The sequence below is a fragment of the Seriola aureovittata genome, chromosome 5 (genome assembly GCF_021018895.1).
Source record: "Seriola aureovittata isolate HTS-2021-v1 ecotype China chromosome 5, ASM2101889v1, whole genome shotgun sequence".
Lineage (NCBI taxonomy): Eukaryota > Metazoa > Chordata > Actinopteri > Carangiformes > Carangidae > Seriola > Seriola aureovittata.
Genome location: NC_079368.1, coordinates 11,525,634 through 11,548,169, shown reverse-complemented (window position 1 = coordinate 11,548,169; position 22,536 = coordinate 11,525,634). Strand labels below are relative to the sequence as shown.

Below are 22,536 nucleotides of genomic sequence, written 5' to 3'. Positions count from 1 at the left end.
ACTCACTGAGAAAAAGTTAATTGTTATCAAGTGTCTTTTCGTAGCGCTTACACAAGGTCAGTCATGTAAACGTCATTGTTAGCAGCGGCCACCTACACGTGTGTGTTACATGAACCATTCAAAAGGCTTGACAAGAAACAGCTGCAGTGTTCACAGAGCAGTCAAGGATTCAGCACTAACTCAGTTTTATGTTTTAAATTATATCTAAGTCTGTGGAGAGAGATATTAGGGGAATATGATGCAGTATGTTCATATGCTCACAGATAAACCATATTACCAAAAAGAAAAAAAAAGAAAAACCACACAACCACAACTCACCTCTGAGCTGGCAGCTTCCTCAGGCACAGTGACCGTAGCAACACTGACGTCATGAAGGAGGTGAGGCAAAGGGCCAAGGATGGGACTGACAAGTCTAACATCAGTGAGCTCTGCTCTGAAGCTTTCACCCACTGACAAAAACACCTACAGAAAGAAAAGCAGGAAAACAAAGTGAAAACAAATGAGTGTTTGAAAACAATATAAACAATGGAATCTTAAGAAGGCTCTTCTGTAATCATTCACAGAAGTATTGATTTACTGAGTGTCTCTGTACCAGTGTCAATAAGCATTCTCTGCCTTACCTGGCTGCTGATGGGCACAGTGATAGTACTGAAGGTCTGTCCCTCTCCCAAGAACAGCCTCCCTTGAGCTTGTCCTCCCAGTATCTCCTCGATGTCCATCACTTCATCTATCCCTCCACTGATCCTATAGCCCACACTAGCGTTGCCAAACAACCCAGCAAGTCGTGTCACATTCATAACCAGAGCCCTGGTTACCTCCGACCCTGACCCCACTACCACTATAGATTGCTGCTCAGGATTCAGGAAAAACACACCATGGGGCTCATCATTAGCACGCACCCTAAAGGTGAGAGAACAATATTAATTTCATGTTAATTCGATCTTTGATTTTTTTACCAGGAAGTTAATACATTGTATGTTATTGACTTCAATGGGACACACCTGATGTGGGTTGTGATTAGGTTTGGGTTGGCATCCAGAGTAGCTCCGCCCTCCACAGCTGTGAGTCGGACAGCGTAGAGCTCCTCCAGCTCTGGAACTGCATCAGGCATCAGGCTGAGGACGATTTCCGCCTCCCTCTGGCCTTCCAGAATAATCACTGAACCAGCCACAGCTAGGAAGTCACCTGCTATGTCTGAGTCACTCTGTATCTGCCAGTGCACCTGAGGTGAAAATACGGATGTGTTTACACTTAAACAGTGGCAACAAAGAATTATATTCAGCTAGTTTAAGGACTGATGCTGGACATGATTGATAAATAATAAATGCATATTAATGTAAACTTACTGTGATATTCCCCATGACACCCTCTCTCCGTGTAATCAACAACGAAATGTTGAGTGGGCCTTCTGCTTCTGTGGATTCATTGTAGACACGGTCTCGAAGAGCATCCGCAGTAAACTGGACTATACCATTGGGGTCACCAAACTTCTCTATCTGGGAGACAAAAACACATTAGGAGAGTACGGTGAGGAGGGTGCTGAGGCGTGCATCCCGTTAGATTTCCTTCAGAAAAAAGTGCTTTGGAAATTGCAATAATCCTTGTTCAACAATCTTAACTGATTAAAAAATGGGGAAATTAACCTTGATCTCATGATACAATGAACTACCTTCAGTGTTATGGAACCAGCCTGAGGGTCAACATCCACCTCTCCAGATATAATGCTGAGCTCTATAATAAATGTCTCCTCCACCTCCACCTCTCCATGGGGGAGAATCCGCAGCTCTATGGTTTGTGTACCCTCCGCTCCGTCAATGAAGAGGAAAGACCCATTCACAGGCTCTCTGATGTCTGTATTGACTGGAGAAAGGATCTCTCTGCTGTTAGGGCCACGGATGACCCAAGCAACCTGTCAAAAGTTTAAACCATTTTGATTTAGTTGACATCCATGAGGAAAAACAAAAGAAAAACAAAAAAAAAAAAGCAGGACTTGAGTGCAAATGATATTGTTCCTCATACCGTTGCATTGCCCACGAGGCCTCCTGCTCTCGCCAACACAAGACTGAGTTTGAGAGTGGAGTTAGGGTTGACCACGGTGATTAGGCTCTCATTGAGGAAGCGGACCACCCCACTTCGAGAGTCACTCTTGGCGATGGTAACCCTGGTAACGCGCTGAGAGCCTAGAACTGCTCCCCCTGTTGCTCCAATCAGCAAGACCTCAAATATCTCAGCGTATTCACTGGGGGAGACAATTTCAGCGTGAAGTTGGAATTAAATAACATCTTCACTGATCATGGCCTTGAAAAGTTTTTTTTTTTTTTTTAGCTGTGAGCTATTGAACAGTGTTACCTGCTGAGTTTCAGATTCGTGACATTATTTTCTATAAAGTTTAACTCAGTGCTTAATGTCTTTTCAAGTAAAGATGCATTGATGTAGCAAGCACAGAAAATATGTGTGTGCTAAGTAAGACATTTCTTTTGGTTATGTTCAATTTCTTCTCTCACCTGTCAAGGTCATCTATAATAGTTAGATTAATGTAGCTGGTATTCTGTCCATGGACAAACATCACCGAGCCGTTATATAGGATGTAGTCGAGGTCAAGGGTGGCACTCAAGCCTCTAGATATGAACTGAGCAGAGACTGGTCCATATGAGCCCACTCTTCTCACCACCGGGATTAACACAGTGCCCACGTCCTCCTCCACTGAAAGACAGAAAGCCCGAAGAAAATTTACTATTTTAAAATGTACTATTATAAATAATAAATAATATTTTAATATCATCTCTGTATCAAATGGTGTATATCATATCTTTTTTATGACAGTTGAGTTCTATTTGTGTTTGTTTTGACTCTTACCTGTAGTGCTGACATAGTCCTGTCTGAACTCCAGGATACCCTCAACATTGTCATTCTTTAGTATGACCACAACAAGAGAAGAGATGTTGCCTATAGATGGAGGCTGGTCCATCTGCAGACCTGACTCTGTCCCTGCGTAGTCCACAGCACTGACCACCAGAGGGAGACACAAAATGAAATGTCACTGATAAGAAACCTCAACCAGTCACATCAACATGGTATTTTCACTAGATTAAAGCTTTGCGGTGACTATATAATGAATTACAACAAAGCTATCCCCCACCCAACAAAGTTAGTATTCTACTCCACCTGACATTGACTAACTCCACTTCAGTGATGTTGAGGAAGAACATCTCAGGCCCCTCTGGAAGACTGTCATCCTGAATATGCAGTGTGACTTGTTGTGAGGTTTGGCCTGGGGTAAAGAGTAGTCGTCCTGAGGCAGGAGCAAAGTCCACCCCACTGACCGCTGTGTCACCTGAGGTCTGATAGGTCACCCATACAGCGCCCAAACTGCCTAAGGAGCGATTAACTGTCACATTCACCTGAGCAAAGGAAAAGAGATGACAAAAACCACTAATATGTTAATATGCCTACATGATATAGCAGATTTATATATGTATCAGTCTCATTTTCATGATCTCACCATTCCCTCCTCCTCTGTTGCCCTGAACTGGTGCTGGGTGAAGGAGTAAAGGCCATAGGGGTTGTCGCTGGCTGCCATAATAACTCTGGCATGTCTGGCTTGGGGGCTTATTTCCAGTCCTGACGTAGCAGAGGTCAGTGTAAGCTGGTACTCACGGCGCTCTTCAGGAAGTTCATCATCCAGGACCTGAAATCATAACAGATATAACATGGAGAATTTTATAGAAAGCACACCGAAAGCCATCGTTGTGATGCAGTTTGGTCTGTGTATGAGCATTCTGCAGTGCACAGATACAGGCAATATGCTCATTTCATTTCATTTTGATGGACTCTAAAATCTACATTAAATAGTACCTTAAGAATAATGGTGGCAACAGACTGTCTGTCTCTCATAGTCACAGTGCCAGAGATCGCTTCGAACTCTGAAACCGCAGCTGGAGTGATATTCCAATACACCTTGACCTCTCCAAACACACCTGGCCCTCGCACAAGGCTGGGGAATACGCACAAAAACAGATAAATATTTGAAATAGTAAATGGAAGCAGGGAAATTAAAGCGCTTATTTGTTGTCTCAGGGTACTCATACAGTATGATGTTTAGAGTATCTCACCTGACCACAGCACTGCCATTGTAATCTCCCTGAGGTTCTCCAATGAGGATGTTCCTGGAGGACTCTGCTATTCCAATAATCCCAAGGGCAGCCTTGTCTGCCCTAACAGTGATGGTGACCATGTCTGCACAGCACATAACAGACCAGAGAAGGTAGCACAGATAAGAGCGGATTATAATTGGACATTTCCTCAAACAATGAATGCACTGGCTATTTCATTTTTTTAAATAAATGCTAACCATTTAAGGGGTCGATGACAGCACCACTCTCAGCAGGAAAAAGCCGGACAGTGAAATGTTCATCTCCTTCCAGGACAGTGTCAGTTAGGGCTCTAATCACAAATGTCTTCATAGACTCGTTCTGTAAAGCATGAAAAGTGTAACAGTCTTCATGAAGAAACTTGCAATGTACAGTGCATGAAGATAAAAAGAGTGATTATTGCTCAATATTATTATTATAAACTGTCTGAACCATTCAATAAAAATAATAACAAATCAATATCTGGTAAGACAGTAACACCACCCTTTTCATACTGTACCTCAGTGAAGACAAGAGTTCCATTTAAAGGTGAGAGGTCATCTGTGGCCTGGTCTTCCAGCTGCCACACCAATGTCACTGCCCCCTCACCTCCTGCACTACGCACTACTGCTAGTGTTGCCACAGCAGCGGGGTCATCCACAAACTCTGGCTCACTGACAGTAACCTTAGAGGGGATAAAGTAATTTGATTACTTCTGACAGTCAAAGTGTTGTCTACGGCAAACCCGGTGGACAGGTGTGTAGTAAAGTGAAATGATATGAGGGAAAAAGGGATGAATCTCAGCACATTATCAGCAGTGAATTTATTGGAGACACAACGTTTTGGTCACAACCTTTGTCAGGTATGAAATGTCATGCTTCTAACAGTGCTGTCAGTGTTGACAGTGAGAGTGAATTCTACCCTTTTTTAAATGATATTGAAACAGGAAAAACCTTGTATTTTTCCCATGTAACATGTTTTTTTTTTAACTGAGTAGAAAATCCTTATTATGATAATAGAGGGCATTTCAGATTCACCTCCGGTTCCTGAAATCCAAATCGTCCAAGAGGTGAGTCGTTGGCTGGAATACTGATAGTTACAGAGGTCACTTCTCCAAGTCGAGCACCACCAATCACAAGCAGCAAATTCACTCTAAACGTCTCCGAAGGCTCCACTTCATCATCATCCGAGATGGTGATGGCAATTCTGGCTTCTCTCTAAAAAGAAGGATGAGGAAACACAAGCTAATACCTTGCAAATACTGAGCAGTAACCTATGGACAGCTTTACTTCAGGTTAATTTCAAACCAGGACAATCAATCCATTTACCTGCCCAGCTTGAAAGGTGATGTTTCCAGATGTGGGGCTGAAATCATTAATATCAGCAGTGACTGGCTGAGCCTCCCAGTAGATGACCAGTCTTCCAGTTGTGCCAGCAAGTCGCACCACTGACAGATAGATGATGTCGTCTGGTGGTGGTATTTCATATGCCAGCACACTTCCAGGGATATCCTGGACATGATATTCAGAAGCAATGTATAATCAGCACAAATGACCGCTTTGTAACTTTTGTTTTGATAATTGCCGGATAAATAAAGATTGACTTACTTACTTACTAATTTAGATAGAATTTTAGTAGCAGTTAAAGGTCTAAAAGTGTGTCACTATTGTGTCAGTTGAGAAGTTGCATCTCTGTCATGTTCAAGTCCAAGTCCTAGTCACAGAGATGAACCTGTGCTCACCTCAGAGACATTGAACTGCAGAATCCCTCGAGGGTCATCGTTCTCCTGGATGGTGACCTCTGCTACTTCCATACCGAGCCTCTTCACACTGGGCTGCCCTGCTCCAACTGACCCACTAACTAGCTCCACACTGGTGATATTTACGAGGAAACTTTCTGCCATCTCTGGAATGTCATCCTTAGAAAACACATACGGACATAGACATTAAATAGTGCGTACGAACAAATGTTTTCTGTCCATCTTACAAACACTTTCAAGATGTGTCTCTAGATAAATTTGGCGCTTAAAACTGTGGTTAAATGTGCAAACAGCAGTTTTGAAGTAAGCCAGAGGTATGCAACGTTACAAGATTTATACAATCACGTTAAGGTCATCACAAGCCAACAAATTTATCTGAGAGGCTGAGAAAGAATGACGAAGGAAGGGTAAGACATGGGATAGTTTTTGGAAGGTTAATGGTTATTTCTGTTTGAATGGACCAGGAGGAGAAAGGAAGGAAAGAAATAGATTTATCCCTTTGTCGATGGATTACACAAGCCATTTAAAGGTTAGTCTTCTGACGGCTAGTTAGCATGTTTTAACTTAATGACAAGAAACGCATGTCATCTTCATAACCAGTCTGAATGGACATGAGTGTGGGTTGTGCAAGATGCATGACAGGAAGAGTAAAGCTGTGGCTGAGATTATCCAAAAAAAACACTAATATTGCCTATCTCAGAGGGGAGTTTGATATATCGATGCATTTCAAGTTTGTTTGGTCTAAAATAGCTAAAAATCAATTATATTCCAAACATATTTTTTTTTTCTCCAGTGATTTTAATAAGCTTCTCCATTAACCATCAGTCCACCCTTACCGGTAGGATTGTGACAGTGACGAGGGCCACAGTAGCACCATTAATCATGATGATGGTGTCGTCTTTGGCAGTATAGTCCTTTCCTGCAGTGGCTTGGTTGGATGGGGGCTGATACAGAGCTGGCCTGGTCTCGTAATGGATTGCCACCTCACCTGAAGAGCCCTGCTCCCTTACTATGGAGAGAGTCACATTGACTGGAGTCCCTATGGGTTGGGAGAAACAGGAGTTTACATAAGCCAATGTTCAAAAAACAAAAACACAAAAAAATGCATGCAAGTGAATAAAGAGAAAGAAGATTTGAAGGAGTATGCTACTCTACAGCTCAGACTTCTCTTTTGGGCCAGCCTCCAATACACAGATTAAGTCAAATCCCAAATTACTTCACATCCTGGAAATCATGGCAGATCTACTTTACAGTAAATATCAATGTGTGATTACTGTAATAGCTCCTTAAGAATCCTCATCCAAAAAAAAAAAAAGGTAATTAACTCATACTAATTCATTTAATTCCAGAGAAATTCTTACTCTGTGGTTCTTGTGTTAGTGTAAACCGGGAGTCCAAATGCCATCCAATCATCCCATAGGGAGAGCCATTTGGCAGGATGATGAGTAGAGCTTGTGCTCGCTGCTTATCAATGACTGCAGCCTGTTGTTGGTCCTGCAGCCCCACAGTGGTGACATCCATGAGGGTGACGGTGACGTTCTCTCTCAGCTCTGGAACACCATCCGCTATTACAGCCAGTGAGATGATGGCCACCGACTGCTCCTCTGAGAACGTTACCTATGAGGGAAAATAACATTTCAAATTGATTTCAAATTTGTGATGATACATAATAATTCTGCCATTGTTTATTTTGGTAAGCGTTTCGTTTTCAAAAGCGTTATTAATACATATGTCTTATGTGTGAGAAGAGGCCAAGGTTTACTCACCACTCCTGAAGTGGGGTAAATGTCTGCCAGACTACCACTGGCAGCCCAGTGAACTGTCAGTCTGCCAAAAGTCCCTCTTCTCCTCTCCACAATGAGAGAAATTTGATTATTTTGCTCCAATTCCTCCACCTCCATAGATAAAGAATTCTGCAAAGAGTTAATGACAAAATATTTCTATATTAAAATAGCTTTTAGTGATACTTAAAAATCCCTGAAATTATTCAAAATATGGTTTAAGTAACCTGAGGCTGTAACATGATGACCTCTTAACATGATGACAAATGTGCAACGTAAATGTGCTGTCTAATATCAAAATGTTTGTCTGCTTACTTGAGCAAAGCCGATGACTCCATGGGCATCATCATTGGTTGGGACAATTACAGTCACCTGACCACCGAATCCAATCTCGGCCCCGCCCTTCGGATTCTTCAGGCTGACATGGAAATGCTCCTGCACCTCAGGGATGTCGTCATCGATAATGTTCACTGCTATCTCCAGCTCGCTGTCACCTGGTGCAAACTGCAACTCCCCAAAACTGAATGTGAGGCAATGATGACAAACACAACCTGAATGATTTCATTTTCATTGTATCGTATTTCTTCTTGAGTAGGATTTGCTCTCAGAACAACAACCAGCCTGCCATGACTGAAATAATTTTGGTACCTTGGTATGAAATCAGACTGATTGGAGACAGAAGCAAATTCATAAACAGTGGAGCTATTTTCCTCAGTGGAAGCCAAAAGGGTCTTGGTGGTGTTGAGCGATGGTACGATCAGAGACAGGAAGCTAATGGCTGGAGGGGCCCTCAGGGTCATGGCAAAGAGATTAACATCAGACCTCCAGGAGTAGAGTGATGAGCCATTTCTTCCAGCTAGCAGGGCATAAGCTAAGAGGAAGAAAAGAGATTTCATTGATTTTAACACTGTTTCTCCTCAGCTGATTTTAATAATACAGCTGAAAAACACAACTGGATACAACTAACAATCTTTACAAACAAAGCTGTTGACATTTGTGCTTACTGATCCCAGATGGAGCGGTGAATGGGTGAATAGAGGTGAGGCCTGGGTGAGGGATGGACTGATACAGCTGTGGTGAAGGCTGCCCTGACCTCCACTGTAACACCTCGCACGATGGAGAGAGACCTGGAGAAGTATGCGCACACAAAAACACACACTTAACTTCTTTCACGCTAGAATAGCATGTTTATGTAAAGTAAGGACTGGTCTGACAGACACACCCAAGACTGACAAATTACAACCTCTGAGTCCCTCTGTGGCTCTGCTCCGCTCCACACTGAAGCCTTTCCCATGAACCCACAACAGGTCTGAACCAAGAAAACTCACCACTTTTGCAGACTCAGAGGGATTATGTCTCATCAAAATACACAGAGCATGGTATAAATATATGATCCGGTCTACATGGTGAATTTTCTCCTCTTTGGTTAGACAACAGAACAAGGCTGTTTTGTCTGTAACAGACACGTAGTTTCTATGTGCCTTCTAAATTATCATTGATTTATTTACATTATCCTAACTAACATCTAACCACTGCACAATTCTCTAGAGAGTACACTGAGAATACAATCTCATTGTTAAAACACAAACATCCTCTTAGCAGAACATAGACTAGTTTGAAGTGCACCTGACTCTCATTCAAGGCCATTTTCTAAATAAGTAATCTTTGTACCACAGAAAAATAAGCTAAAACTTTTTAATTAAAAAATTTAGCTTGACACATCAGCTCAATTATTTCCATAGAGATTGACAGTAGTTATTCAAATGTGTAAAATAAACATAACAGCACTCATTAATGTTACTGTGATGTCAGGGCAAGACTGGTCACCTTCAATAGCAACCAACAGGAGAGTGTCCTCTGCTCTTGTGTTGATTGTCTCAACCTGACTGGCCCTGCCGGCGAGAGGGAGAGGCTGTGGATTCTGAAACCTTCCACTGGTCCATTGAAGCAGGAGACAACTGACTGTCTGTCTGTCTATGCACACGACCAGGTAGGAAACAGCTGCACGAGTGAATGGGGTCACACTGAGGATGTTCTGTTCGAAGTCAAGAGTTTGGAGGAGGGTGAAGGAGCCTCCACTCCAGACGAAAATCTGTAGCATGGAACAAACAGAGTAACAAAACTTGAGTTCAGTCACAAAAGTATTTTTCAAAATTCCTCAAATGAGGATTCCTGTTTATTTTTATCTTGACATAACTGAAATCAATTAAAGATCTGCGCAGTGTAAGGGTCAGCCTCACCTGGCTTGATACTATTAAATAATCTCTGCCTTCAGTGGAGAAGTGTTTCACATCCAGAGCTTCAACACCTAAGGTTTGTTCCTAAAGAAATCAGATTTCCTCATGTCAGGTGAAAATAATACAAGACAATGCCACAGTGTTAAAGAAATGAACAAAAATGTGATAATAATGTTGTACCAAGATTGTTTTTATACATACCAATGTGACATTGAGGTCCTTCTGCAGTTTGAAGATGCTGAGGTTGGCAGCAGGTGTGAAGGGTGGGCCACTATGTGTAATGCCAATGTAGGTAGAACCATTCACTGCAAACCCAACACAAGAGCTTGGGTCCTCAATCCTAACAGACTGTAATGACCAAAAGACATGGAGATTTTAATGTTAACTTTTAATGCTAACAGTGCAATTTACTGGTATATCATGTGCTAGTTGAGGGACAATGCTGTTGTTGCCCTACCTCTAGTGACACGAATACACCCTGCCAGCGATACAGCGTGGCCAAGGTGTGGGAGGATCCAACAATGGGCCTCCTATCCAGCCTCATAGCCAGGAAGGAAAGATCTTCGGGAAGGGAGCACCAAGCCGAGGTGGGGTTGTCCTCAAAGCTCTGGTAAACACCCATCGCTGAGAGGTGACCCGCTAGAAGAATTACGGAAAAGAAACAATCCTAATTGCATTGCTCATTGGAAGGAAAAAGGGATTAAATGAACAACAGAAGAAAAGAGGGGAGTTTATGAGAATTCAGGGGGTGGGAATGACTTTGAATTAAAACATTTATTGGTCTCACCAGAGGCAACAGCTGTGTCCGGCTGCGTCTCCCATTCCACACTGACAGCTGACTCCAGACCATTACTGCGAGACACAGCGAGGAAGACTGTTCTGCCACCTTCATCAGCAACCACTTCTGTGTTAGTTCTGTACAGAACATACACAAGATATAAGATGACATAAACATGTTTTTGTATGTATGTTTGTGGATTCGTACATATTTTCACACCATCAGATATAAATGATATTAAATGCAAGTGTTTATGACATTCGAAGTGTCAGAACTTTTTGTATTGAGACCTGTTGAGTGTAGGTCCGATGCGGAACAAGCCAGAAGGAGCCAAGTTCTCTAGGACAGTGATGGGAGTTTGGAGCTGGTCACCCAGCCGTGCACCTCCTGTTGGGTTGGACAGGGTCACCGTGAAGGTTTCATTCACTTCAGGCTCAGCATCCAGTACTGCCCAGATCTCCAGCAGCTGAAACAAAACTGATGAAACTAAACGACTGCTGATAAATCACAACGTACAGTATATGCTGTTTCAAACACAAAAACCTTTTAAAATTAATATTCAATATAAATAAATACTGACTACTAATGTGCAACAATTTAATGATTGATCATTTACAATCTATATGTTTTCCCATGTATGTGTTTAAATGCCTTTTAGTTTCATTTTTCCTCACCTTAAATCTGACTCCATCCTCCAGTACCACAAACCCATGTGCTGGCATCAAATCGCCCTCTGCTAGGCTGCCGTTGGAGTCAGTGATGGTAAACTGAACAGTTACGGTGCCAAATGTGCCTTCCTCTGGGTTCCGCACCACATACAGGGTGGCCACACTCTCACTCAACCCCGACACAGATGTGGGCTCTCTCAACAAGAAATGCTCACTCGTGTTAAAGGAAATTACTCCATGTCCATCGTCACTGGCCAGGATATTCACAGTTGCTACAAGAAAACAGAAAGATGTAGTTTAGAAGGATAAAATCAGAGTAATGTACAGTATGAGTGGATGAGAATAAATTAATTAATTCTTATGAACATAACAATAATTTCATAAAATTAATGGTGCTGTGGATTGTCAGGTCACGGCACTAAAATTCTTGTTTCCTCTACCAACATATTACATTGTCTTCAGTGTAGTATGGTGCTTCGGTTTCTTTAATTGACATGACCCAAAATAAAGAGATAAGTGTAATAAACAATTGACTTGTCTGTGTGTATGATGCCTCATTTCTTTGTGTGTGGAGGCTTCTGCTGTGTCTGGTGTTTTCATATACAAGGTCATCCTGTTGTGTACTGCTGAATTATCTTTGTACTGATTTCAATGTTAACAATGTCATTTAATGTAAATTAACTCATTCTTGGGGTCATATCTTATATAAAATAAAGTTGGCTGTGTTAAAATCTTGTTTGTGGTCAGTTGAATTAATGGTTGGAGCATATACCCCGATATAGGCTTCTCCTACAAGTCCTATGCAATCTGCTAGCCAATCAGAAACAAGTATGGTCTATGACCATGGTATAAGACCTCTTTTATCTCATATATTGTTAATTTATTAAACTCCTTACCCTCTCAACTCAAATATCTACCAAGTCTCGACCATGAATTGCACCTTTTGTATTGTATATTTTAACTGAATATACATTGGGAGCTTATGTTCCACTGTGTTGTCCTGTTTGAATCAGAAATTTCAGAAACTCTAATGTATTCTATTCTGCCCTTGTGTCTACCTGTGGTATTGGTGCCCAGCTCCAGGCCAGGGGAAGGCTCGGACAGGATGAGCTGAAATCTCTCTGCTCCCTCTGGAATGGCGTCATCGACGATCTGCACTTCTACGAACTTGTGCCTTTCGCCGTCAACAAAATGGAGTATCTGGGTAGACGGAGGGGTTTTCAGTTTTAAAACTTGATGCTGCTACATGTCTAAGAAGTTTTTCAAGTCATAGTATATGCAGGGGGGCTATGTTCAGGGCAGCTGGAATTGCTTTAGATTCTTGAAAACATTTTGGCTCAACCTTTTAGAAGACGGGTGAAATGTCTTCAAGAATCTAAAGCAAGTCCAGCTGCTCTTGATTTAGCCCTTATGAATATTCATGCTGCTACAAATATTATATCATGTGCTGTTTAAGTATGTATGTGTGGGTCAATGAATTTTGTGTAATAGCTTACCGTTTCACTCATATTGTAGTCCAGTCCCTGTTGAGCTTCCAGATTCTGAGCATAGAAGAAGAGAGAGACATTTCCGTACGACCCCTTGTTCCTGTAGGCCACTAGACTCAGCGCCCCGATTGTTTCGTTCACTTCAAACCTGGAAAGGGGAAAATATTTGGGTAAGACAGGCTTTTAAAGTAGAGCATGTGCAAATCAACATACGAAATGTATTATTTGTGGATGCTTTTCTTACATGGTGTTTGTCCATTCAATAACTCCTCTAATTCCATCATTAGCAGCAATGCTAACCTCTGCCACCAAACCCTGGGTGTCTGGGTAAAGGACAACATACAGAGAGGAAACATATGATGTCAGCTGTTCACAAATACTGTTGTAAAAAGCTTAGTATCAGCATCAGCACTGACTTCAGGGCTGTGACTACAGTGCGAGCATGAACAGCAAGCAGTGCAAGAGGAAACAGTAGAGGATCTAACTTCCGTCATGGTACGTTTGAGCGAGGGATTACGGCTAAGAAGCATCTACTGTAAGTGGCTTGGGAGGCTGAGCAGCCAAGTCTTTTGGTTGGACTGATTTATTACCCACTGAATAGTCCTCTCCCATTGACTCTATGGCCAAGACACTGGGAGTCCAGCTTTGGGTTTAGTTTGGCTTTCTCTCTCTTCACCACACAGTGCTACTCTGCTCCCATCAAATCCCCAGGCTTCCTCAATCATGGAAAGCATCAATCTCACCGTCCAAGCCACATAATGAGTGCTGCCAAAAGAGCAGCCGTATGTTTACTGTGTGTCTCCAGGCAGAAGGCCGATAGTATTCTGGGATCCTCCAAGTGCTGCTCTGCCTGTAGTATTCCGTCCACTCATCACTTTCTAAAGTTACTCATTCATAAATTGGCCAGTGGTTTGGGTTATGTAAAAGCAGAAGCAGTAACTAACAAGCTCTTCCATGGTGCATTTTGACATTCAACTACAATGTTGTAGTTTGATGTAGCATACAGGTTAATTCAGGCAAAGATATATAAAGATGTAAACATATGGATGGTATTTTACCTGGCAACGTGCAATACACAACCTCTACTCATCAAACAAAGCAAATGGTGAGAAATTGCAGAAAAGAAAAGAAAGAAAGTGATTTCATCATTTCAGTAAAATATCAGTAACAAACTATAAGAAATGCAAAAAAATATATCAGAAATAGCAAAACAAACAGAGAGACACAATGGCAGAAAGCAGCTAAGAATTTTTAGACACTGTAATGGCACAACTGTCAATGCCGGCCAAAGATGATAATAGAAATTCAGTAACGACTGTAGTGCAGATAGGCTCTAAGCTGCTAAATTGGTCCATACCTAGCTGGGGAACTGTGGCAAGGGTTGTGATGAGTACTGCCGATGTTATGTTGACCAGGAAGAACTCCTGCAACTCTGGAATATCATCCTGATAAAACAAATGGAGAAAGAAGAAGAAGAAGAAAAGCTATAAATTCCACGTCCAAGCAACAATACAATACATCGCAGCTCCACATGTGATGCAGATACTTATCGCAACCAGAAAGAAGTATAAAAATAAAAGAATGAAGCACAGTGAAAGGATGGATCATGCCACTATGGTGTGTTAAAAAACAATCATTTTAGGTATGAAGTTTGATGGTCATGGTCTTTACCTCTAGTATGGTGACAGGGATGCCAACTGAAGTCTGTCCATCTTGAAGGATTACAGATCCAGTACCAGAGATGAAGTCTTGACCCGGGTCAGCGAGAGCACCCTCTACCTGGGACAGGTCTTGTAGAGAACCTCTTATAACCTCATAGGTGATATTCACTGCTCCTGTACAAAAACATTTAGGTATATTATCAGTTACAATGTAAAGAATAATTACAATGTATATATGCTTAACAAATTAATCAAAATAGTGTTTAGTTCTTAACAAAAGGAATGAATAAACCAACAGGGAACAGGTTAATGTAGTACACGTTTTTGTGTTAATACTTGGCCCACTGACCTGAGGCTCCAAACTCTCTGTTGACATAGATGTTTATGGTTCGGTCCCGCTCCTCTGTGGTCACCCTAAGGGATGATGGGGCAATGGTCAGCAGCCCATAGGGCTCATCGCTGGTGTCCACAGTAAGCACTGCCTCCCTGCCCTGAACATCCAGGGCAGCGTGGCCCGTTGCCTCAACACCTGTGTGGAAGTCAAGGGAATGTTAACCTGTGTAAGAACTCTGATCACAGTTATTTTGAAGTATTTCTTGCTCAACCACAAAGATACTAAGAGAGATGCATTACCAAATGTTTGTATATTGGACAAGGAAACTTTGTATTCATCTTTGTCCTCTGGTGTGGCATCATCAAGAAGTTTCAGGACTATGGTGTCATTTAGTTCTCTCTGTAGGAGACACACCCAAAATATATAATTACTGGTGGAGATACCAAATTACAGCTGTAACATTTAAATTGAATCTTTTTTAGTTCATTTTATAAGTCTTTCTGGCTGACACCTTCAACCACCCACATAGATAGAAGTCTCCATCGCCATACTGTGCAAAGAACGTGTTTAATTATGATCCCACAATTAACTGTTCAGTGCTCTATAGTTAGTATTTACCTCAGTAAAGAAAAGTGTCCCTGAGGTTTGGGTGAAGGTCCGGTGTGCAAGGGGCCCTTGTACAGTCCAGTCCACTGTGACATTACCAAGACCTGGAGCCGTTCTCAACACTAATAAGGACAGCCTCTCACCTGTAACATGAAATACAATCCAGTCAGCCCTAGCCTGTGAGTAGATTTGATGCAGTGATGGAATCAGATGATGATGTTATGGTGCATAGGCCCTAACTAAGATTTAAATCAGTCTGAAATTTACATTTGACCAATCTGAATCTGCAGATAACCATTATCTGAGTTCAAATATACCTTTGTAAAGATGGATACATTTATGGACTTCTAGTGTGAACTGCCTCACTCATACTGTATTTGCCAGTAGAAGTCAAGGTCTCTAATTGTATGGATTCTACTCAGGGAGACTTCATCTGCTCATGCATACAGAATTTCAAGATAATGACAGACAACCACAGGGCCCACCTGTTGCTGCTGCTATTACCATGAGTGCAATCCCTTACGTCTTTCATCCATACATAATTAGGACACGTTTCTAGCAAGTGGAAAGGGTTTGGAGTGTAAAGTAATGATGTGTTTAAAACCAGACTGAAAAGACTGAAACATATCCTGGATGATACATAATATACACAGAATTTCCAAAAATAGTAACCCACCCTCTCTGGCGATGACAGAACGTGAGGCTGGATGGAATCCTACTATCCCAGCCACATTATCGTTAGCCAGTATCACTATGGTTACAGTGTCAGAGCTGGGCAGGATTCGACTTCCTCCCTCTGTGTTAACTAGACCAATCATGAGGCTCTCGTTGTCCTCTGGCTCAATATCATCTCTGATTACTATCTCTATTGTCTTCTTCAGATCCCCTGTAGGCAGAGAGGATAAAGTAGATGCAGTATTAGTGAAGTGCAAGTGATCTTTTAATTCTCCCCACTATTAGATATATGAAAACAAACACCTTAAAATGTCATGGCAAGAACCCCAAGATACCATGGACTAATGATGGCTGTTAGATAGCATGTTGTCCAAATATTTCATTTGGAGGAAATGTTGGTTTACAGATACATGCTATTATCAGTGAGTGATCCACATACCATCAAAGACCAGATTCCCTCCAGCCCCAGTGAAGTCAGCATCTGGTGTGGCCTTTCCTCCAACAAACCTCCACTCCACAGAGACAGTGCCCAGATTTCCCCCTCTCCTCTCTATAACCAGGGGCACCACTACCATGGGCTCTTCACGAACCTCTAGATCAAGCCCCTCATTAGTGGCATTGGGACTGAGGCTGTATATCAAAAATACGCCAAACGCATCTCCATTCATCCCTATCGTCACCATAGCTTTGTCTGGCTGGCCAATGGAGGGCAGGTTCTTCTGTGCCACAGTCTGATTAATCAGCTCTACCTTCAAACAACACAAGGTAAAACATTTTATTTGTTAATCAGTTTGCCATGAACTCTGTTGCATGTAAAATCATAAATAAACACAGCACAATATACATATGATTGGGTTTTACCTTTAAGATCTGTATGGAGAAGCTCTCATCCATTTCAGGGAATTTATCAGTCAAGATTGGGACTGTGAGGTTGGCGACACCTAACCCATCTTCCATGAAGGCACTTTGAGCTGTCACAGGGGTGTAATCACTCCCTGCCACAGCCTGCGCACTGAACAGGACAGCAGCTGAAGTGACGTTTTTCAAGTAAGTCAAAACCTGAGATTTAGAGGTCAGCTGGTCAGCCCCCGAAGTCACCCAAGTGCAGGATGGTGGGGCCACCCCTGATGACAGAGAGAAGGCCTGGCAGGCCTGCTCTCTCAGACACGCAGCAGCACACGCGGCCAGGGGATCTCTCTGACCCGTGACGTTAACCGTCCTAATGGGGGTAGTGGATGGAACGCCTGGTTTTGGGAGGTCATAGTACATCAGCAGGTCCTGGCCATCGGCCTGAGCCATGCCAACAACGTCAATCTCAGAGGTGCTGTACACGATCTCCAAGCCACCAAAGTGACCGCCTCTGGAAAAAAGGCAATGGGGACGATAGAAAAGACAGTGGACAGGAAAAGGATGCTTAATGTGAGTAGGAACACACAAAGAAATTTAAATAAAACCATTATTCCAGATAAAAACAGTAATTAAAAGTACCTCCTGCGAACACTAATGTTGGCTCTATAAACTCCCTCCAGTGGCTCCTGAATCCGATAAACAGAATGTTCAAAGTAGACTGTCCCATATGGGTTGTCATTGGCAGGAACTATTATGTCAACAGATGTATCAGCTCCGAGGTTTCCTCCATTACTGGCAGCAGTAAGCTCCACCTTAATTATCTTTAAAAGACAGAGTGTAATAATATTATGTAACATATTTCAAACGAGTACACTTTTACATAATTCACGTTGGCATTTTCACTGTCAGCTTTTTACCTCAGTGACTTCAGGTACATCGTCAGCTAAAATCTCAACTCGGAGCATCTTCATGGTCTCTCCAGGAGCAAATCTCGTCTCTCCCGATGTGGGTCTGATGTCCCCCACTGCTAGTTTACCGTTGACAGTGGCCTGCCATTGGACAACCACTGTGCCAATAGAACCAGCATTACGCACTATTGGTAACGTGACCTCAATGGAGTTAGATCCTGGTTCCTCTATGGTAATTGGAACGGCCTGGAAGACTAGGTAGAAATAAAATCAAGAGAAGAACTTGCTTAACAATGAGAAATAGGAAAAAATAAGAAAAAAAGACTGAAATATGTCCTGGACAACGCCTACTAACCAAAGGCACCAAAAGGGTCATCAGAAGGCAGTATGGTGATGATGGCATGTGTGAGCTCCCCAAGGAGAGCTCCTCCAGTGGTCTGGTTGATCAGCTCGATGAGAAAAGTCTCCTCCAGCTCAGGGACCACATCATTGATGACATAGACGGGTACGGATTTACTGGACTCCCCCTCTAAGAGGACCACATCACTGGAAGCTACACTGTAGTCTTCACCTATAGGATTATACACATGCACATGCACATGGACATGGCCTGCCTGCTCACACACAAATCTGTTCAAAATAAATATTCAAATCTGTACTCCATGGCCAACACTTACTGACTCTGGCGGTCAAAGGCACTGCTCTGAACTTGACGGATACATCAGCAAAGATCCCCCCTACACGTGTCACATTTATAATGGGTCCAACGTAGTGCTCAGCTACACTGACAGCAGAAGCCGACAGCTGAAGGATTCCAAAAGCATCGTCGCTGGCCTCCACTATCACCTGGGCTACAGTGTCAGCCTTGAGGCCCAGAGAAGGGGAATTGGAAACTGGAAGGAACAGTCAAGGGATATGTCATCAGTTTATTGTAGTATGGTTGAAGTATCATTATATCTTAAATTACTTTGCGGGTAAAATCTCCCACTGTCAGTGTCTTACTGAGCCTCTCCTGCTCTCCTTTGATGAGTTGAACACTGATCAACTTCACAAACACTGCTTCATCTCTCTCTGGATCTTCATCATCCAGGACATGGAGGGTGATGTTTGCTTCACTCTGATTGGCCAAGAAAACAACAGAATCTCGGAGGGAGACGAAATCCCGCCCTTCAGTGGCGCGGCCCACCCCAGGGGTCCTGTAAGGCTCCGGATCTGCTTCATTAAGTGTCTCATATGTGACTCGCACCTGGAGAAATGAAAACAGGAAAATATAATTTAATTTGGTACATCTATTACATGTGGGCCTCTGTCATTCTGGGTTATTTATGTCATCATAAGTAGCTTTAATTTCTATACTCTTAGAAGTTTCTAACTTTTCTACAGTGGGACACACCTGACCCATCAGGCCTCTCTGTCGCAGGATGGTGAGGGAGACAGTTGAGTCCCTTTCAGGAAGTCGGACAAACCTTGTCACATTAGCGAATACAAAAACACCATAAGGATCGTCGCTGGCGAGCACGGTCAGAGTAGCAGATGTCTGCACACCAAGACGACCGTGTGAAACATTAACCAAGGACACTGTGAAACTCTTGTCCAACTCAGGGATCTCATCCTGAGCCACACTGATAATTATGTTCTTTGAAGTCTGACCGACACCAAACGTGATGTTCCCAAAACTGCTGAGGAGCTCCTCCTCAGAGCTGGGATCGGCCTCCCAGTACACTGTTACATTTGAGAGGTCACCGAAGGACCGATCCACCTGGGAGAGACCAAAAGAAAATAGCATCATACACTTTTCTAAGAGCAATATGATAATCTTGACTTGCTAATGCAAACACAAATAAATATCTATCTCCTTGCACCTCCAATGGGCGTGACTTCATTTTTAAACTGTGTTTTACACTGACCTGCAGGACCACAGAGCTGCGTCCATCCTCAGGTTCTGTCCCATTAACAGAAAGCGATTCAGGACTAAAGTGAAAAACTCCGTGGGCATCATCTGAAGCAGCGATGGTCACCGTGATGCGGGATGCAACTCCCAAGCTGGCTGCACACAAGATACCACATGTTACTTTTTAGTGAGTTGTATTTAGTTGCATTTTTATATATAGAGCATATAGAGTTTAACTTCGATGAAAATCTGAAATACCCAAGCTGAGAGAGGAGGGAATGGAAATGTGTTAAATCATTCACTTTGACAGGATTAGCCCAATAATAATACACACTTTCTTATACCTAAATAAAGTGATGTTAAGGCCAAGACTGAAATGGCAGCTTCAAACAGGGTGTGGAGGTTATTTCAGAATAAGTGACAGCAGCCCAAACAAAACTCTGGGGTCTGTGACACTTCATGTCAACCCCACTGCTTGTGAAAAGCTATTTGCTTTTCCCACATCCCTCTCCTTGGGTGCTTCTCACAGGGGTCATAGCACAATGTAAATACCACACACAATTAAACACTACATGCATGCACACCCACACACCTCCAGATGTGTGTTTGGTTATTTGCACTAAAGACCGAGTTACTAACTGATCAAGTGTTAAGGATGATCTTTTTGTGTACTATGTCTAAGAAATTCATATCTGAAGAAGAAGAAGTTCAGTAATGTAGGTTTTAGAGGAGAGCTTCCAAGCTTTATATGGGCCAAACCATTTTGACAGTTCTATCCAACAAAGCCCAAAATTATACTTTTTTGGGGATATAAAATGAAGAAAAGATATATAAAATCCGATCGAACTATTGCCTGCAACATGTCACTTGATCTTTAATAGAACTTGACTTTGAGATATGCAATTTTAGGGAGTGAGAAATTATGTCGGTGAGGGGTTGAAGGATTGGAGATAAGAAGCAGTTTGGGGAGTAAAGGAGGGGGATACTTACCATGATGGTGATAGGATGGAAGGAGGAAGTCAGAGTCACTCTCCCCACTACCACTTCCTTCACTACGCAGAAACTGATCCACTGATGGATCACACACGAGGATCAAACAAGAGTCACACCGGGATAGAATCACACCAGAGGAGTAGAGATTGAAGGACAAATGGGAAGGAGGGCAGGCAGGTAGTCACGCAGGTAGGTAGGTGTGTATGGGTAAGCACACAGGAACACAGCACACAGAACACAAAAAAAAAAACAGTAGGGCAGAATACAGGGTCAGTTCCGCTCTAATTAAGATAGGTAAAGACAGGTTTCTAATAAAAATATACTGAATTAAAAAAAAAACTGATGAAAAAAGAATCTTCAGTTTGACTGGGCTCAAATTTCTCACCTCCTCCATCAGCATTGAAGAGCTCCACTCTAAAAATCTTGTCCAGCTCAGGGACAGGATTGTCTATGATGGTCACAGTGATGAACTTTAACCTCTCCCCTGGAAGAAAGTCCAGCATGCCATCTGAGTCCTGCGAATGAATATAGAGAAAGAGGAAACCAGGGGAGCAGGCAAAATGTATTCTTTTAATCCGCTTGTTAGTTTATTGACACATTAACAGTGCATATGCATCAGTAAGATTAAAGACTTCAGTGAAAATTAACCTCGTAGTCTTCAGGGCTTGATGCTGTGAAGGGGGTTGTCCTGTATCCTACCATGACCCTTCCCAAAAGGCCTTGGGCCCTGGCCACCGGCAGGAGGATTTGTCCATCTTCCTCGTTAAGGGTGATGTGGGCAGGTTCTAACGCTGGAGAAATCAACCCCTCCCCTGGAGGGCTGGGCTGAAACTGCAGCAGGCCTGGATCAGGGAAGGGTGTGTGTGTGTTTTTGTGTTAAAGTGTCGGTTAGAAGAAAGGAAATAAGGGAGAATGTAATGACAAGAAGAGGAGGGGTATGATTGAAGTAAGAGGACGAGGAGTGGCGGAAGAATAACACACATAAGAGGGAGAAGGAGAGAGAGAATTGTACTTAATTTTAGCTGACGCAGTAAGCCACTAAAAACAACATAATCTTACGTAATCTTACATAATACGGATCACTTAAATAGCAACACTGAAAGAACAACAGCACTGGTTTATGGGCATGTGAGTGAATACCATAGGGATGGTCACTGGCTGTGATGGTGACAGTATTAACAGAGTTATTTGGGTCAATGCTGGCACCACTTGTTGGGGTTGAGCCTGGCTTCCCGTCACCGGACTCTGCAGACACCAGCGTGATCTGAAAGGACTCTGCCAGCTCTGGGAGGTTATCATCCAACACCAACAGGTTCAGTACCTAACAGAAAGATGTGCACTCATTAGTATTATTTTTTACTCCAGACTGTACCCTCAAAACAATAGTCTATATTTCAGACTCTGTCTATGTTGTGTGCTGCAGGCATAAAGTCTAATCTCAATCATCAGCTGACACTTGTTGAGTCATCAGTAAATTCACAGACAACCAACCACTAGGTGGGGCTGGTTATCAAGAAACATTGCAATTGGTTGACTGTAAAACACTGCTGTTAAACTGATCATACTGTGTTCATTTGAAATCAATATGCCAATGTGTAAATACAGTGGACACTATGTACATAATTATTATTATTATGATACCCTTTATTTAACCAGGTAAAATCTCTATTTCAAGAGTGACATCACACTTGTTTTTACTCACTGAGTGACTGCGCTCTATTCCAGCCTGGATAAACTCAGAGGGGCTTTTCCCAGCTCACAAAGGGCACCTTAATACAG

The 22,536-nt window shown here is 42.5% G+C and overlaps 1 protein-coding gene across 3 annotated transcripts in view; it reads right to left on the bottom strand.

Annotated features, from left to right (window-relative positions):
* The window catches only part of adgrv1 (adhesion G protein-coupled receptor V1), a 113,414-nt gene that overhangs the window by 60,027 nt on the left and 30,851 nt on the right, over positions 1 to 22,536 (bottom strand). For 2 of the 3 annotated variants that reach the window (XM_056376794.1, XM_056376796.1), the window contains exons 24-76: positions 21,898 to 22,078; positions 21,406 to 21,599; positions 21,143 to 21,272; positions 20,755 to 20,835; positions 19,781 to 19,920; positions 19,267 to 19,632; positions 18,876 to 19,119; positions 18,551 to 18,766; positions 18,229 to 18,444; positions 17,883 to 18,127; positions 17,605 to 17,786; positions 16,978 to 17,476; positions 16,556 to 16,865; positions 16,118 to 16,327; positions 15,454 to 15,584; positions 15,135 to 15,234; positions 14,851 to 15,030; positions 14,512 to 14,675; positions 14,198 to 14,285; positions 13,899 to 13,922; positions 13,085 to 13,163; positions 12,850 to 12,988; positions 12,412 to 12,553; positions 11,360 to 11,625; positions 10,976 to 11,151; positions 10,695 to 10,822; positions 10,365 to 10,546; positions 10,109 to 10,255; positions 9,911 to 9,991; positions 9,498 to 9,762; positions 8,675 to 8,797; positions 8,319 to 8,541; positions 7,986 to 8,190; positions 7,656 to 7,802; positions 7,251 to 7,506; positions 6,726 to 6,928; positions 5,872 to 6,048; positions 5,459 to 5,641; positions 5,168 to 5,347; positions 4,651 to 4,815; positions 4,352 to 4,472; positions 4,113 to 4,236; positions 3,856 to 3,994; positions 3,503 to 3,688; positions 3,166 to 3,401; positions 2,857 to 3,005; positions 2,505 to 2,703; positions 2,020 to 2,239; positions 1,670 to 1,909; positions 1,347 to 1,496; positions 1,002 to 1,222; positions 621 to 900; positions 319 to 462 (exon numbers count right to left, since the gene is read on the bottom strand). In XM_056376794.1, the coding sequence (XP_056232769.1) occupies positions 319 to 462; positions 621 to 900; positions 1,002 to 1,222; positions 1,347 to 1,496; positions 1,670 to 1,909; positions 2,020 to 2,239; positions 2,505 to 2,703; positions 2,857 to 3,005; positions 3,166 to 3,401; positions 3,503 to 3,688; positions 3,856 to 3,994; positions 4,113 to 4,236; positions 4,352 to 4,472; positions 4,651 to 4,815; positions 5,168 to 5,347; positions 5,459 to 5,641; positions 5,872 to 6,048; positions 6,726 to 6,928; positions 7,251 to 7,506; positions 7,656 to 7,802; positions 7,986 to 8,190; positions 8,319 to 8,541; positions 8,675 to 8,797; positions 9,498 to 9,762; positions 9,911 to 9,991; positions 10,109 to 10,255; positions 10,365 to 10,546; positions 10,695 to 10,822; positions 10,976 to 11,151; positions 11,360 to 11,625; positions 12,412 to 12,553; positions 12,850 to 12,988; positions 13,085 to 13,163; positions 13,899 to 13,922; positions 14,198 to 14,285; positions 14,512 to 14,675; positions 14,851 to 15,030; positions 15,135 to 15,234; positions 15,454 to 15,584; positions 16,118 to 16,327; positions 16,556 to 16,865; positions 16,978 to 17,476; positions 17,605 to 17,786; positions 17,883 to 18,127; positions 18,229 to 18,444; positions 18,551 to 18,766; positions 18,876 to 19,119; positions 19,267 to 19,632; positions 19,781 to 19,920; positions 20,755 to 20,835; positions 21,143 to 21,272; positions 21,406 to 21,599; positions 21,898 to 22,078 (9,777 nt within the window). The remainder of the gene's footprint in view (positions 1 to 318; positions 463 to 620; positions 901 to 1,001; positions 1,223 to 1,346; positions 1,497 to 1,669; positions 1,910 to 2,019; positions 2,240 to 2,504; positions 2,704 to 2,856; positions 3,006 to 3,165; positions 3,402 to 3,502; positions 3,689 to 3,855; positions 3,995 to 4,112; positions 4,237 to 4,351; positions 4,473 to 4,650; positions 4,816 to 5,167; positions 5,348 to 5,458; positions 5,642 to 5,871; positions 6,049 to 6,725; positions 6,929 to 7,250; positions 7,507 to 7,655; positions 7,803 to 7,985; positions 8,191 to 8,318; positions 8,542 to 8,674; positions 8,798 to 9,497; positions 9,763 to 9,910; positions 9,992 to 10,108; positions 10,256 to 10,364; positions 10,547 to 10,694; positions 10,823 to 10,975; positions 11,152 to 11,359; positions 11,626 to 12,411; positions 12,554 to 12,849; positions 12,989 to 13,084; positions 13,164 to 13,898; positions 13,923 to 14,197; positions 14,286 to 14,511; positions 14,676 to 14,850; positions 15,031 to 15,134; positions 15,235 to 15,453; positions 15,585 to 16,117; positions 16,328 to 16,555; positions 16,866 to 16,977; positions 17,477 to 17,604; positions 17,787 to 17,882; positions 18,128 to 18,228; positions 18,445 to 18,550; positions 18,767 to 18,875; positions 19,120 to 19,266; positions 19,633 to 19,780; positions 19,921 to 20,754; positions 20,836 to 21,142; positions 21,273 to 21,405; positions 21,600 to 21,897; positions 22,079 to 22,536) is intronic. The other variant, XM_056376795.1, reaches the window with a different exon arrangement.